Raw genomic sequence first — 15,223 nt, forward strand, 5'->3', positions numbered from 1 at the left:
CTAGGACATGGAGTTTGGTTTTGGAGTTAGGTATCCTCCTCGTAGTTTTACCCTCCATAGGCTAGAATAACACAATCGTAAAATATGTTGAGATGGGAACGGAAGATAGATATATGGCTTTGTAATAAATGTTATTCTAACTCGTTTTGGACCTAAATCGTAATTGGTCGGTCAGTTTATTATTAAGCGTGCGGTTTGTACGCATTCACAGATATATTATTTATTATTATTATTATCCATGAAAGATGCTAGACTGTTAATTAGTGACTATTATTACACCTTTAAATTTCATCAAAAACTTATATTTGAAAAAAAGCCTGACGTCGCAGTATGAGCTTGTCGTCGATTGGAAAGATATCTTGAGATTTTAAAATAAAATTACTTAGTTGGCAATAAATATTATAAGCTAATAATGAAATTAATAATATTTTACGTACACTAAATGCTTTTTAATGAAATCAGCATATACCTAAACAATAAACTGAGCGAAATCTAATAGGTACTATTGGGTGTAAATCCTACCAGTACCACTTACCAATAATAATTATTGTATGTTAATAAATTATCTTCTTTTCTTCAGCGAAAAGTTGCAGTTCAAAATGTGATTGCGTATCAAAAGTTACTTTTTCAACCAATTTTAGCTGATTCGGCGTTACGCAATGAAGTTCGTTAATATGATTATAGTTCAAACAAAACGATTGCAACCCTTAAACCATTAGCTTAAAATAAAGACTTATTTGTAGGGTTATTTTGTTTCAGGGACTTGAAAATAAAGGTAAATAAGACAAACAAAATAAATTATCAACAATCTGTATTTTTCTCACCTTAGGTGGATCATCATTATTAAATAAAACTTTCTTTTCTCTTATATACACATTAAATCCGAATTTAGTCAGTGTATTTACAAATATATTAATTAAATATAATTTAGTAAAAATTAGAGAAGTTTAACATTACTACTTAAAATTAATTAATTACATCTTAGAACATCAACAACTTTCACTCAGGTGAAACACATAAAAAGAGTTAAACAGTAAATCACTACAAAATTCATAAAGAATTCGTTTAAATTTGTCAACGGTAGATGAACACCATATAATTTCGATAGTGATTGAAGGAAAATTCTAGTAAGCAGTAAGTAGGTATGACAATATGTTGTGGCACATTAGACATTAGAGCCATCAACGCATTGAGAGTCAACAATTTTTAAAGAACTTTCATCGTCGGATCTCGGTGAGGCGAAGTACCAAAAGGCAATAAACAATGGGCCAGTCGAACTCCTAATAAGAACATCGTATCAATAACGATAAATCGATGCATCATTACGTAAAATGCGTAATTTTTAGTCTTTCCGTTTCAATTGTCACTCAATCGAATAACATGAATTCGCTTTATTAAAATCCTATCTACTCTAGCCTTCTCTATATAAGACTTCGTCTCATTTCGTCTACAGCAGTAAAAATTCTAAACTCGTATACCACTTGTACGTAGTCGTAAGTAATTTTATTGTGCGTACAGTATGTGGTATTGCGAGTAACATTCACCTGCCAGCTCATCTGTCATACATTTTCAACAAATAGATAGGCCCTATATCTTTGTACAAAATGTACTAAAACGGAAATATAGCTTCGAATATTTGTTTTTAAAACTATTAGTTACTTTATGTATGAGAAGAGTTGGGCGGCTTGTTAATAGGGTGTGTATTTTATTGTCGGATATTTCGATCAGTGGTTTTTGAGAAGGTACGAGGTTTCAAAGGCCGCTTTTTCCAAAATAATGAATTCTACCACAATACGCGTAACTTTTAAACAGTGTATCGACCGTACAGCATACCACTAATTTTCTTAAGCATGATGAGTAAAATTTTAAATTACCTACCTATCAAAATATAGTAATCTGTTAATGGAGGAAATTCTTTATAAAAGTTCTATAATTGTCACAGTTCATTCATTTTGTATTAGGTACTTGATAAACGACAACTTAAAATAATGCGGCGCTGTCATGTCAAAGACGTTCAATAAATTATATTCACTCACATTTGTGTGCACGATCTTGTGATTTAATCACGACTAAGAATAATGATTTAATAAACAAAATGATCAGAAATATGTGACAATACATGCATTCAAAACAAGTGATTGCGTTCAAAACACACCACATAAAAATTGAGTTGCAAATCTTAATCTTAATCACAGTAACAGAAGTATTGAGAAATGAAAACTTACAACACTCTAACTATATCTATACAAAAACTTATGAGTATTATAAATAAGAGGTTTTCATATCTATAATTGAAAATTAATTAATAAAATGATTAAGAGATCATAATACAGCTCATTATTCTACATTTTCTAGATTAGTCTATAATACGCACTTTGTAAAAATATATGCCACTGGACACGTGACTGTAACTAGTGTAGTCAACAGAGAGCAACGCAACAAAACAAGGGGAAAGCGAAAATAAAAAAGATTGTTAGCTATAAGTTAAAGGATATGTAAGTATGAAGCATATTTGAGCAAATTTAGTAACGAAATATATTGAGCAAGAAAGTCAATGACGGCCAGTTGTTGAAGAATTATTACAAGTATTGAATTTATAATTATACGAATAAAGTACACAATAGTCGATACTCTCATGTCTATATTACATTTCGACTAGAAATATCTTTAACGAAATAATAGTAGAATAATATATCACTTATTCAGCAGTCAGGTTATGCTTAGTTGGTACAAAATAATTAAATATGTAAATAAAATTTGCAGTGGCACATAATAAAGTTAAATTAATGGCACAGTTTCACGTTAGTTTCGTCAAAAATAAGATCAATAAATTAATCTAATTACCTACAATAAGTATAGTTCCAGTAAGATTTGTGCCTCCGCATAGTTATCGATTAATCTACAAACAAGATCGAAATCATTAATTTGTATTATAGTCTCGTTGGCTTTACACGATGTTTAACGTCACTCACCACTGACACAGACACTTGAAACGATGAACTAAATGAACTAATCAATATCTATGAGGGGTTGTCCGGACCTTTAGCCGCGGGACTTTACGCAAACTCGGATATGTTCGAGATACAGCAACAATTATAATGTAAAATCATTCACTTAATTCATTTTGAAGGACATACAATGCTTCACTAGAAAACGTGCAAATATTTTATATTCTGGACACTTTAGGCCATTTGTTCCCAGGTGAATTATTTCAACTATCCTAACTAATTAGATACGAGTAGGCAATCTCCTATCGTAGTATGTAACTACAAACATGTATAAAAAGTATAAATTTAATGTTTTTTTATCTGTAGAGTTAATAAAGCTTTTTCAGAGACAATTCATTAACATATATGCGATGAAATCCTCTAGTAAGTTAAATTCGAGTAAAAAGTTCAATCCGATGACGAAGAGGTGTCACTGCAATAATTGTACTCATGCGAAGGCCCGGGTACAGGCTCCGGCGTGGTCATCGTTGCAGAGGTCACCGTCGACGTCACAGGCGGATGCTAGAGCGGCGCGTGCGGATGAGGCTCGTGATGGTGAGCTGGTCCGCCTCCGCCTCGCTCCCGCTTCAGGCGTTGTTTAAGGTGTACTTTTGCGTGCCTTTTCTTTTCATCGGAACGTGCGAATTTACGACCACAGACATCGCATGCGAATGGCTTTTCTCCAGTGTGTGTCCGTACGTGCGTTGTCAAATGATCTGATCGACTGAACGAGCGCATACAAATACGGCATTGAAATGGTTTTTGACCTGTGTGAATACGAATGTGCCGTGTCAGTTCGTCTGATCGAGAAAACCTGCGATCGCACCCATCTACTGGACAGGCATAGGGGCGTTCATGGACGGGCGTTTTGCTAGGGCGATTAGGATATTTGCGTGGTTTAACAGCAACGAGCCGAAGTGGCTGCGCACTTTGTTGATAAACTTGTGATAGGATCTCGTGACCTTTACTTGTGGATGGGTTATATTCTGCAAGCTGAACGGGCCTGTCGCTCGGAACAGCTGGGCTTGGATAGGGCTCGCGTTTTGGCAAACCGGAAGGCCCCGGAGTTGGTTGCGGTGCGCTCGCGTACTCTTGCGGTTCCCACGTGTGTTGTTGCTGCGACGGTTGTGGTGGCGGTCTATATTCACAATGTTGTGCAGAAGGGCAAGTTTGTTGCGGTGGACAATATGCTTGACACTCTGGGGGAAGTAATTCAACACGCTCTTCGTATTCTTGTTGAAAGTATTTGTCAACACTACCAGGCCCGGGGCCTGGTGGTAAAAGCCACTGTAAAGGTGGCGATGGCGCCCGTTTCCCTGTGCTGGAAGAAGGGGGTCCGTATAGGGAGGCACTTGCGCTGGATGCATTGCTTGCATCTTCAGCACGTGCTCCCGGCGACAAGGACGACTCGTGCTTATGTCGCCGCGGGGAGCATCCCAATGATAATTCATCGCCTGGTAGGCTGCCTGTAACAAAAATAATTACATTTAAATTTTGTATTTCATTACAGTAGCATTTTCAATGGCAGGTATAATTGACGGTATGAGGATATTTCGAAGCTCTTTAAATAAGATAATTAAAATAGAACGTAGCTTTTTATTTATTGCTTAGATGTGTGAACGAGCTCACGGCCCACCTGATGTTAAGTAGTTACCGAAGCCCATAGACATCTACAACGTAAATGCCGCCACCCACTTTGAGATATGAGTTCTAAGGTCTCAGTATAGTTACAACGGCTGCCCCCTCCCCCTCTAAACCGAAACGCATTACTGCTTTACGGCAGAAACAGACGGGGTGGTGGTACCTACCCGTGCCGACTCACAAGAGGTCCTACCACCAGTGAGCTTAATATCAGTCCCTTATTGAACAGCATTATTTGGAAAATCATTCTCGCTGTACCTAGATTTGGACAGTTAATTTCTTTAAACCACAACTTAATTTTATGAACTGGTGTATATGGTAGGTACAATATTATTTAAAACGAACGGAAGGCAGCGCCGATAAAAATTGTCGGAAGTTGATATCGTATCAGGCATTCTAACAATGTAGACCAACAGTATTTTATGCATGTATGTAGGTACATTTCTGCACTATAATTTTAACCTTAATTATATCTTAAATCACGTCATATCCTTATAATTTATCGTACATATTTTGAGAGCAAATTTTCGAAAATAGTTTAAAATTTGTATATTTAAACGACCTGGAGTGAGTTTTAAATGGAAAACCCTAACGTACATGAAAAAAAATATATTCATATTTCGTAGACACCGTGCTTTATGAAAGATATTTAAAAAAAAACATGTTTATTACGAGTATTGGTACCTATTATGGTATTAAGCTATCGCTTAGTGTACGATCAATAATACTTGTCATTGTACCTATCTGTTCGTAGATACCTACTTACCATTCGAATATTAGGTACTGGTGTGCTCAGTGCGAGTTTTTTAACGTTCTCTATACCGTAAGTTAACTCAAATTTGTATGCAGTTGGAACAGCGCCCCTAGTGGCAAAGGTAGGCATACAACCCAACTCCATACAAATTTGAGTTAACTTTTACGCTAATAAGAACGATAAAAACTCGCACTAAGCACACCGATCACCACTATTCCGCCTATTCCTGACACGAAACAGTCATGCCTTATCGTTTGAAGAGTGGACCAACCGTTATTCAATATAATTATATAACCGACTTCGACTTCAAGTCTCAAGGTGGTTGACAATATTCTCATTGCAATGGTTATGGGCCCCGGTAACTTGGTAAGCCGTGGGTTCGTTCGCCGTTTGTGAAAAATAAATGTTAAACGTGAGCTTAAACTTTACGAGTCGTTATAATATTTAATTCAACTGAGTAACTCTTGCTTTCTGTCCAATTTTAAAATTAAATAAGTTTTAATTTATTTCTCACTGTAATTCATTAGGTATATATAGCAGTAAATATTCTCTTTAAATAAATGTAGTTTCTTACTGAGCGGTCGTAATTTATAACATTTTCTTGTGTCTCCCATGGAAACACCCATATTTAACATTAAAATTGAAATTTTTTATTGCAAAAATAAAATATAAGTAGGCGTGTTTAAAATTATTCATTTCTTTAAATACCGATTATTAGATACTTGATTTTAACCATAAATCTCTTAAATACCTGTTTTAATAATCCAATAACAATAGTTTGACAAATTTTCACATAACACACAGATGCGGTGGCTAACAACGCTCTATGGAGTGATACCGGGGAAGGCTACCCGTGAATGAAGACTTCATTCACCCCTGCGTATCGACCCGAACATATGACACGAGCCGAACTTTCACTAGTAGGTATATCTATCAACACTGAACCTTGCCGAGAAAACTATTGTAGGTCCCTATTCGTGTAATTTTTTTCTTTATATTTAGAGAAAGAAAAACTTGTTCTTGAACCTGGAAACTGAAGGACGTTGAAGGACACAACATCACAGAAAGCGCATTGTTTATTTACAACGTTATCGGTCGGCGGCCGGCGGGGGCGAACCCGCCTACGAATGCCGACGGCGCGGCGTACGTAACTGTTTCCATCGCGAAATGCTGGATTTGAACGAAGGCGCACCTGATATTGGCGGCGGTTCCAGTAGATTCGGGAAAAAAGCGGGCAGATCCGATGTTGTCACTGGAGTGTTGAGGTCTGACGTCGTATTGCCTGATGATGGAACCGCTGTCGGTTTTAGTGCACAATCAAAACCGAGAGTACCGACGTCGGCCAGGGAGAGTAGGTGCGGACCGACCGGGGGCTCGGTATCCGTGCCCATCCCGTCCGGCACAACCTGCTCCTCGGCCCACGGGCCGAGTGGTATTACGAACAGCGCCAGCGTGAAAACGGCCTCTCACGCGGCCGGTGCGAAGGGGACTAACGCCGCGCGACCCCGCATCGCATTTTTATCAATGGAGCCACGGTCCCATATTCGGTAGCGGCGCGCGCATCTCCACCAATCGTGAGGCGCGTTGCCCCCCCTGAGGCTGACGTCACCACCTGGTACCGCCCACCGCCCGCGCCGCCCCCCCGGCCTCCGCCCCATGCAACTACGTCTTAGCTTACGAACTCCCGCGAAGCCTCCAGCTACTCTATATAATTTTTCACATCCGTTCGGATTATAATATTTTTTGTAAATTAATTACGTTTCGTCAGAGTAATGTTTGTTGTTATTCTAGCTCTTGAAAATAAGAATAGGTAGGAGAACGTTATGTTTTGAACTATATCCAAATTATTTATTATTTATTTTAGCCTTAAGACTGCCCTTTGTACTTTTGTGTTGGATTACGTAGTGCTTTAAATGATATATTTTTCATGGTGTGCAATTAAGTTATTTGCTTTAAGTATTCTAATAGGTGAGCGACTAAAAACTAGGATTAAGTCATAGATACTGCACTAACCTCCATAAGAATCCTCCTCTTAAAATACCTACTGTTTGGGGAATAGGATAATATGCACAGCAGGTACCTACCTACCTATGGCTTGGACGTAGGTAGGTATTTGCTGGCACTGTTGACTGTTTTAGGCAAGACGTCTGCAACCTCAACCTTTCTTGATGAGCTTATTTCTGATATGTAATAATGTATGTACCTAGTAGTAAATGTAGTAAAGTGTAATAATGTTAAATGTTATAATGTCATATTTTAGAAACAAAAAATGAGACGCTTGTTTCACCAATGCGTGCAATCTGTAGACCTGCGTTAGCATTTAGTGTGAGATTATATTAATGTATGTGCTACTTGTAATGTTTTGTGTCGATTTAGGACCCGATAAAATGGTAGAAAAACATTGATCTTTTAAAATCACTGGCGTGACATCGAGCGTTGATGATAGGTACTATGACATAAACATTCTTTGAACTCCTTAAAAACAACGACATCGAGTTTAATTACAATGTTGGTGAATGAAACAAATATACAAATGGCTAAGGCATTTCTAGGTAATTTTTATACTTTATAGTTTGTATGTTGTGACATACAAACGTGTAGATAAAATTAAGGTGAAAATGTAGATAAAAGAAGATTTATATTTTTGTGCATTTAAATAATATTTTAGTTTCAATTTTTTCTCTCCAACCTGATGAATCTTTCTGAATAGAAATCTATTTAATGACTAAATTTAAATTCTAACTCCAGGTATGAACACTAACCTATACGAATGATTTTCAAATTATCATGATTCATTTGAATAACTAATAACATAATAACTAACCCAATAAATAAATAAAACAATTATTAAAATTTTTCGCAATTGGTTATAGTCTTTTGACTACATGATTATATTAAGTTCTGGCCATTATTGCGGACAGAAAATGGTATTACTTATGGTAATAATATATCTTTTTTGAGTTTTAGTTTTCGAAAAGATAGCATACCTATCTTAATGCATTAGGTACTTTAAATATTCATAATCCATTTATTTACTATTTTCAATTGGACTTATAAACCAAGATTTACATAATTTTATTGTTTAACTCTACTGACTCTCTCTTTATTGTCTAACTTAATGTCTACTCGGAATGTATTCTGTGAATATTGATTTAATACCGCCTTTTGTAACAATTTGTCAACAATCGACTGTGATTAAAATTGGTGCAAATTAGTGGATGTAGGTAATACCTACATATGTTAGACGAATTGTTTAAATTTATTCTGTTAATTTATTTACGAGTCCACCGCTTTATTAGACTATAACAGTAATTGTTGTTGTAATGAATATGGATGAAGGAGGTTTAGTACAACTGTAGAGTATAGTGTTCGGGCAGTGAACAGCTGATCAGGACAATGGCCTGCAAAGCGCGTGGTGGTCGGTCGAGCAGGCGAGACACGCCGACGCCCGATTGGGCCCACATGCAGTCGTTCGCGCTAACCCAATTATCGCGTAACGGAGACGATAAAGAAAAATAACAAACCCACGATTTCACCGCCATCTAATTATAGCGCGCTATTTGCGGGTGCGCGGGCGCAAGCGGCATAGCGTGGCCGCGATGTCAGGGCTATTCCTGGCCGTCAGCTGACGCTCCCGCGCCGTCGTCGCTCGTAAACACCACGCAACCGATTGACGTAAAATGCGAACAATCGAGTTTTCAGCAGGTGAATCACGGGATGAAAACGTCCCTGCGGGAATCGTTCTATAATTAACTTGACTGCTTTTGGTTCGGACTCCGGAGGCGGGGTTCTATTTCGGAGCGCTGCTTCAAATCTCTATTTTAATCACGCGCTGTTTGTTTCATATTATAACGTTTGTTATTGAAAATTTTGTACTTCAAAAGGAAACCCACTAAACTTTGAAGGAAGGTACGATTTTATCAATTTTCGTTTTTGAATTTTTATTAATATTAAAAAAAAAAAACTCCAACACTATTACTCACCAGGAACCTTATAATATATAACTCTCTACACTTCGTTGTGATTTTATAATGGGCATCGTGTTCAGTGTCCTGCTAATTTCTGCGAACTACTTACCTACTGGTTTAGATAGTATGGTCCAAATTCGGAAGCAATGGGGACTTTGTTCTGATGTCTCAATGTGAGCCGCGATGATGGCTGTGAGTTGCGGCTCAGAATTGTAAATTAAGAGAGGCCTATGTTCACGATTGTGGGCTTATGATGATCTCCGGCTTACGCTAGCTTTTCTGTGAGTTTCTTTGTTCATCGATGATTACACAATGTTATAAAACGTGATGCACAGCTTCCATACATAATTTTACATTGAAAAAAACAACAAATTTATCCTGAGGCAATACGATGAAGAAATATGTTAAAATATAATATCGATACAAGACACCGTTTTAAAATTAGAACTGCTTCATCTAATAATACTTCTACCGTATTTCCATGTTTTGTCATAGTGGAGCTAAATTGTTTTTTATAAATACATCAGTCGAACTGTACACAAATTGCCAGTACCGCTGGTATTTGGTGAAAGGTTATATAGCGTATATAAAATTAAAAACGATTTTAATGCAGATTTTATTCCAACATTTTTTTAATCAATCCAAGCATTTATTGTTCTGATCATTTGATTTTATCATGTTAATGTTTATTAAACGGAATAATGATTTGGCGACGTAAAATTAATTATAATTTACTGCATACATGAGCCAAATTGCTAAGCGATGACCGATAACGTGCATGAAAATAGCTTTTCAACGACGTGGGCCTTGTGAAATAGCGCTCTCAAGCAGATCATTACATCTCGCATACAAAGATGTCACAGATGTATGTCGCAACAAAGAGTGAACACCCCGTTTCGTCAAAGCTTAAAGTTCAAAAATTGTTTAGCGATATTTAGGATATAATAAAAGTGAAAATTGAATCATTTTCATAGATTTTTTTATTGCAGTAGATGATTGGACGAGCACAGAGATGGCTCATCAGATGTTTTAGTAGTAGCTGGAGGTTATAGATATGACAGCGTGAAAGCCACAATCCACCTTGAGAAATAAGGTAAAAGTTTGAATTATTCTCCGTAGATTCTGTTCCGGAAACGTATAAATGCGTCATCAGCTTGGGGGTGCCTACCCGTGCAGATCTCACCCGCGTAAATGTAGGTCATGAATTGAAAAATGTGAATGTATTTGATTTTAATAGGTATTCCAATTTGTCTTTAGTTTTTGTCGTAATATGCTCTAATTACAAAATTCGAATCAATTGAACTACATTAGAATTTAATTTACGCATTAAATAAATAATTCTTCAAATTGATTTGATCGGTCGAATTCAATAAAGATTCTGATACACTTCATCTGTAATTCTGGATCTATTTCAACTTGATTCATTTATTATTTACTACATTCAGATTGTTATGCGATGATGTGATGCAATGTACGATTTTGAAGTTTTTTTTTTTAAATTTTCAATTAAAAATTAAAAACAATTAAGGATACATAAAATACTAGCACGCTCAATTTTAAATCTCTGCTTTTTTCAGAACAGATTTTTTTCAATTGGTGGTAGAATTCATATTATGACATTCAGCAAGAACTTTATTTCATTTCATATACTATTTATCACAGCTACGAATTATTCTCCAATGAAACGCTCAAACCGTAATAGTGTTACAAAACAGGTCGACTGTTGAAAAGTAACCATTGAAATTTGAAACTTGATTACTAATTGAAAGTTTTTTCGAAATCCAAATACCAAATAAAGATGTACTAGCTTGTACAAATTTTGCTAGCCACCTTCGTCACGTAATCGATTCGGTTCACTGGTTTCATTCGTCACAACACGCTGTCATATTTATAATTACTCTAACATACGAAACTGTACCAGAGGCTCATCACTTGCTGACGTACAAAACAGACACCATGGAAAACGAATGTTTATCTCGTTACATTTATAGACTTTGTGTAATCGCATTCCGAACGTAAGCATTTACGTATGTGGTTACGATGATTTGACTTCACGCAATTTCACGGGTGATGAAAGCACTGAATCACTATACTGAAATGTTTGAAAAAATAACTTCCAGAAGAATCGCTTCCGTTTCAATAAAGTATTAGTAATAGGTAATGAACATTATTGAAGTTCTCTGATTGATTCCGAAAGGTATCTTTTGGAACTGTACAATTTTTAATAAAGCGTTAAGGATGCCCTGTCGGTTAAAAACATGTGATAAGAAGTACAATTTAAGGAATATCCGTCCTAGTAATTAGGTTAACAGGCATTGTAAGTTCATGTTGTATTTATCATCGGTCTTTTGAGGGTTAATTGATAGTTGGCAACAGATGAAACGCAAAGTATCGCACTGGGTGTGATTTCGAGGAGACATTGACGTCACACCACCCCGTGTTCCGCTCCCCGGCCCATTTAGCAGGAATTATCTGCGTGACGCAAACCGCTTACTTTTATTTCTCGATAAATAATTTGGTGGGTGGCGCATTTACGTTGTAGATGTCTATGGGCTCCAGTAACAACTTAACACCAGGTAGGCTGTGAGCTCGTCCACTCATCTAAGCAATAATAAAAACAAAACTTCAATGCCAGATCAGTTATCAAGCTTAATTATTTTATGTCTACTCGTAAAGTATACTAATATTGAGATTGGCATAGACGGACAGACGAGTATACAGTTCACTTTGTGTCGGTTGATTACATATCGACGCTTGAAAGGCAAACATGACTAAGCGACAATAAGGGCTTTGTACATTAATGATAGGCAATAACCATATTCGATGCGCAAAAAATATATATTTCTAGGTCTATTAATATAATTTCAATCCTACAGCTACTAGCTAGATTCTACTACAGCTAGATTCGTTAAAATAAAAATTGTTTTCAGGTATTTCAACTTTAAATTATTAGTCTACTGTAAAGTTCACGCATTGTCGCTTAGTCACGTTTGCTTTTCAAGCGTCGATATATATATGTATATAGACATCACAACGTGAGTACCACCGCTCATTTTAACTAATTAATTAATAACTCAACGCTTCGCGGCGGGTACGGCAGGAGCTGTTTGGTACCAATCCGTGCCGTTAAGTTAGTAATTGCTGAAATTTCATACTTTCCACATTGAGATTTTGTATTATTATGACAGTAAAATCAAATTCTTTTATCGCGGAAGACGTTCGTGAACGAAGGTGAATTTTGCACGACTACACGAGTATTGCTTTTATTATAATCAGGTTTGTTAGCATATAGGCAGTAACTGGAAAATCGGTGCTACAACTAAAAACAGACAGACAGAAGTACAGGAATTATAAATATATATTATTCAGTATTTGAATAATGTCATGTTCTTCTCGTTTCTTGATACTTTAGGTACTTTTCGTATTTTAAACGGAGTCATTGAAAATAAATGTAGCTTTTGAAAAAAAAAGGAGTAGTTAATAAATGTAATACGTTGTGAAAATTTGCATTGTACTAAATTTTCTCATACGATTTGCATTTTTTCACTGAAGCAGCCTAAATTCTAATCTGAAATGACATGGCGACGACAACTGACGAACTAACGTACATTTTATGCGAGTGAAGATAACTCTTCAAATCAACCGTAAAAAGCTTTTGACATGTTTAATCAAAAACTGACGTCATTGTAGCAGTGATAAAATGGGTTTGATTGTGAAAAACCGGCCGGTATGCGTCAGGCGACCACCTGTTGAAATACTGCTAACATTGCCCTTGTGTGGTAGCCTTATTCGGGGCCACTGGGTGTTAGCGATCGATACCGATGACGTACGGCCTCATTCATAAATGGGTAGGCACCCCATTCCCTCCCTGTGCAGGTTTTTGTCCCCACCCCACTGCGCCCGTTTGTGATGTCGTTAACGCGGAATTCATGAATGGTCTGTATACTGTAGTGTATATTATGTATAGGTACCTATAGTTGCAACTCTGACATATCAAATTGTACTCAGACTTTCATACGGACTACATTAAAGAAACCGACTGTTTGAAATTGTTATGTTGGTAGTAAGTATTTTTATTAGTGCTACTTTTAATTATGAAAGAACGATTACTGGTGGCACGAAGGCTTTTCCAGTTTCACCAAGATAGGCGTGTGTGCCAGGAGGGATGGGATTTGCTAACAGCTGCGTCTCCAAAAGAGACCTAGTAACTAGAGCAGCTGCTTCGCGAATGAATCTACTACCGGATCGGAATTCCGCCTGAGAAATTTCGGCGAGAAACTCAGCGTGCTGATGTATGCGTTAGGTTGCGCGTCGAACTCTGCCGAGTTCGACAAATACGATGAATACGGCTACCGGGGTCCCTAATACTGCTCCTAGTGTTAGAGCTGAAGGCGTCTAGTACTGAATTTAATGGCTCTGATGGATCCGTAAGGACGTGTCGACTTTTTGCTGGTGTTTTTTATTTTTTTTATTTGCTTACATGGGTGGACGAGCTTACAGCCCACCTGGTGTTAAGTGGTTTCTGGAGCCCATAGACATCTACAACGTTAATGCGCCACCCATCTTGAGATATAAGTTGTAAGGTCTCAAGTATAGTTACAACGGCTGCCCCACTCTTCAAACGGCAACGCATTACTGCTTCACTGCAGAAATATGCAAGGTGGTGGTAACCTACCCGCGTGGACTCACAAGAGGTCCTACCACCAGTAAAAAGCACTGTGGTAAAAAGCACTTTGAATAATTGTAACACAATAGTATATGTTTGCTGCTTTTATTACGAACCTTTTTATAGTTTAGTTCAAAGATATCTATGCAATATTATTTGGTTCTAGTTAAACTAATGTCTCCTAGAGAGCTTTAAAATTGAAACGAAAATTTAATATTCGTTTTTTAAATAAAATTTTATTTCGTTATGTTATTTTCGTTTAAACTATAATATAATCGGTGGTAGGGCGTCTTTGAGACCGTACGGGTTGGTAGAAAATTGGACATTTGACAGAAACATTGGACAACATCTCAATGAAATCACAATTTCATCCTCCTTGGCGATTAAAGTCAAAGTTCTAAATCTCATTCAATAATGCATTCGCGATCGCACCAGTTAGACTTAAATCAATCCATATACACTAATAGCACATCCTAGCCTAGTATCTTCAATATCAAATATCTACTTAATAGAGTACGTCAAAAAAAAAAGGTCATCAAAGTGATACCTCATTGATTTATATAGAGAATTTGCAAAATGCAAAATGCAAGCAGATTGTCGTGGGCGAGAAGCGATTTGACACGCGTCCGCGACAATTCCACTCGCAATCACAGCGTGTAAGAAGTACGAGTGGTTTCGCGTGTTATAATTCTTTTTTCTGTAGATAAATCATTATTAAAATATTAAAAAAAATACGTTTGTAAACTTTCTATACTTGCAGTACTTAAAACGATTAGTTTACCAATATGTATATACTTGTATATGCATATATGTACCTATATTTTTTAAATATTAAAATGTAATAAATTTACTGAAAAAGAAGAATTTAGATTTTTATTTAACAAACAATTTAATATGAGGTATTAAATCCTGAAAAGGTTATAAATTATTATTTTAAAAAACATTTTTATAACCATAGAAGTCTTGAGTACGTTCGATAATTGAATTTTCTGTAATTATCACTGAAGTATGTAATTATCAACAATTGCAGCAGCAGCTTCTTATGTGTCATTAAATGGCAACTGAATTTATAGAACTAATGTGCTCTTGTCACTATTGTTATACAAACGTTAATCCTAAGCTGAATAATATTTAATTCAGAACGTGACTGTCATTACTTGAAATGGTAAAAAATTAAAAATTTAAAAATAACCTATAATTTAAATTG

The 15,223-nt window shown here is 36.5% G+C and overlaps 1 protein-coding gene across 2 annotated transcripts in view; it reads right to left on the minus strand.

The window, feature by feature from the left end:
- Positions 1-794: 794 nt before the first annotated feature.
- sr (zinc finger domain-containing protein striped) overlaps positions 795-15,223 on the minus strand; it is a 31,752-nt gene continuing 17,323 nt past the window's right edge. Inside the window, exons 1-2 of one of the 2 annotated variants that reach the window (XM_028177726.2) lie at positions 6,575-6,903; positions 795-4,453 (exon numbers count right to left, since the gene is read on the minus strand). In XM_028177726.2, the coding sequence (XP_028033527.2) occupies positions 3,510-4,453; positions 6,575-6,773 (1,143 nt within the window). In that variant the 5' untranslated portion in view covers positions 6,774-6,903 and the 3' untranslated portion in view covers positions 795-3,509. Of the gene's footprint in view, positions 4,454-6,574; positions 6,904-15,223 lie in introns of those variants that run through there. The other variant, XM_028177652.2, reaches the window with a different exon arrangement.

Source organism: Bombyx mandarina, chromosome 23 (assembly GCF_030267445.1).
Source record: "Bombyx mandarina strain Sakado chromosome 23, ASM3026744v2".
Taxonomy (NCBI): domain Eukaryota; kingdom Metazoa; phylum Arthropoda; class Insecta; order Lepidoptera; family Bombycidae; genus Bombyx; species Bombyx mandarina.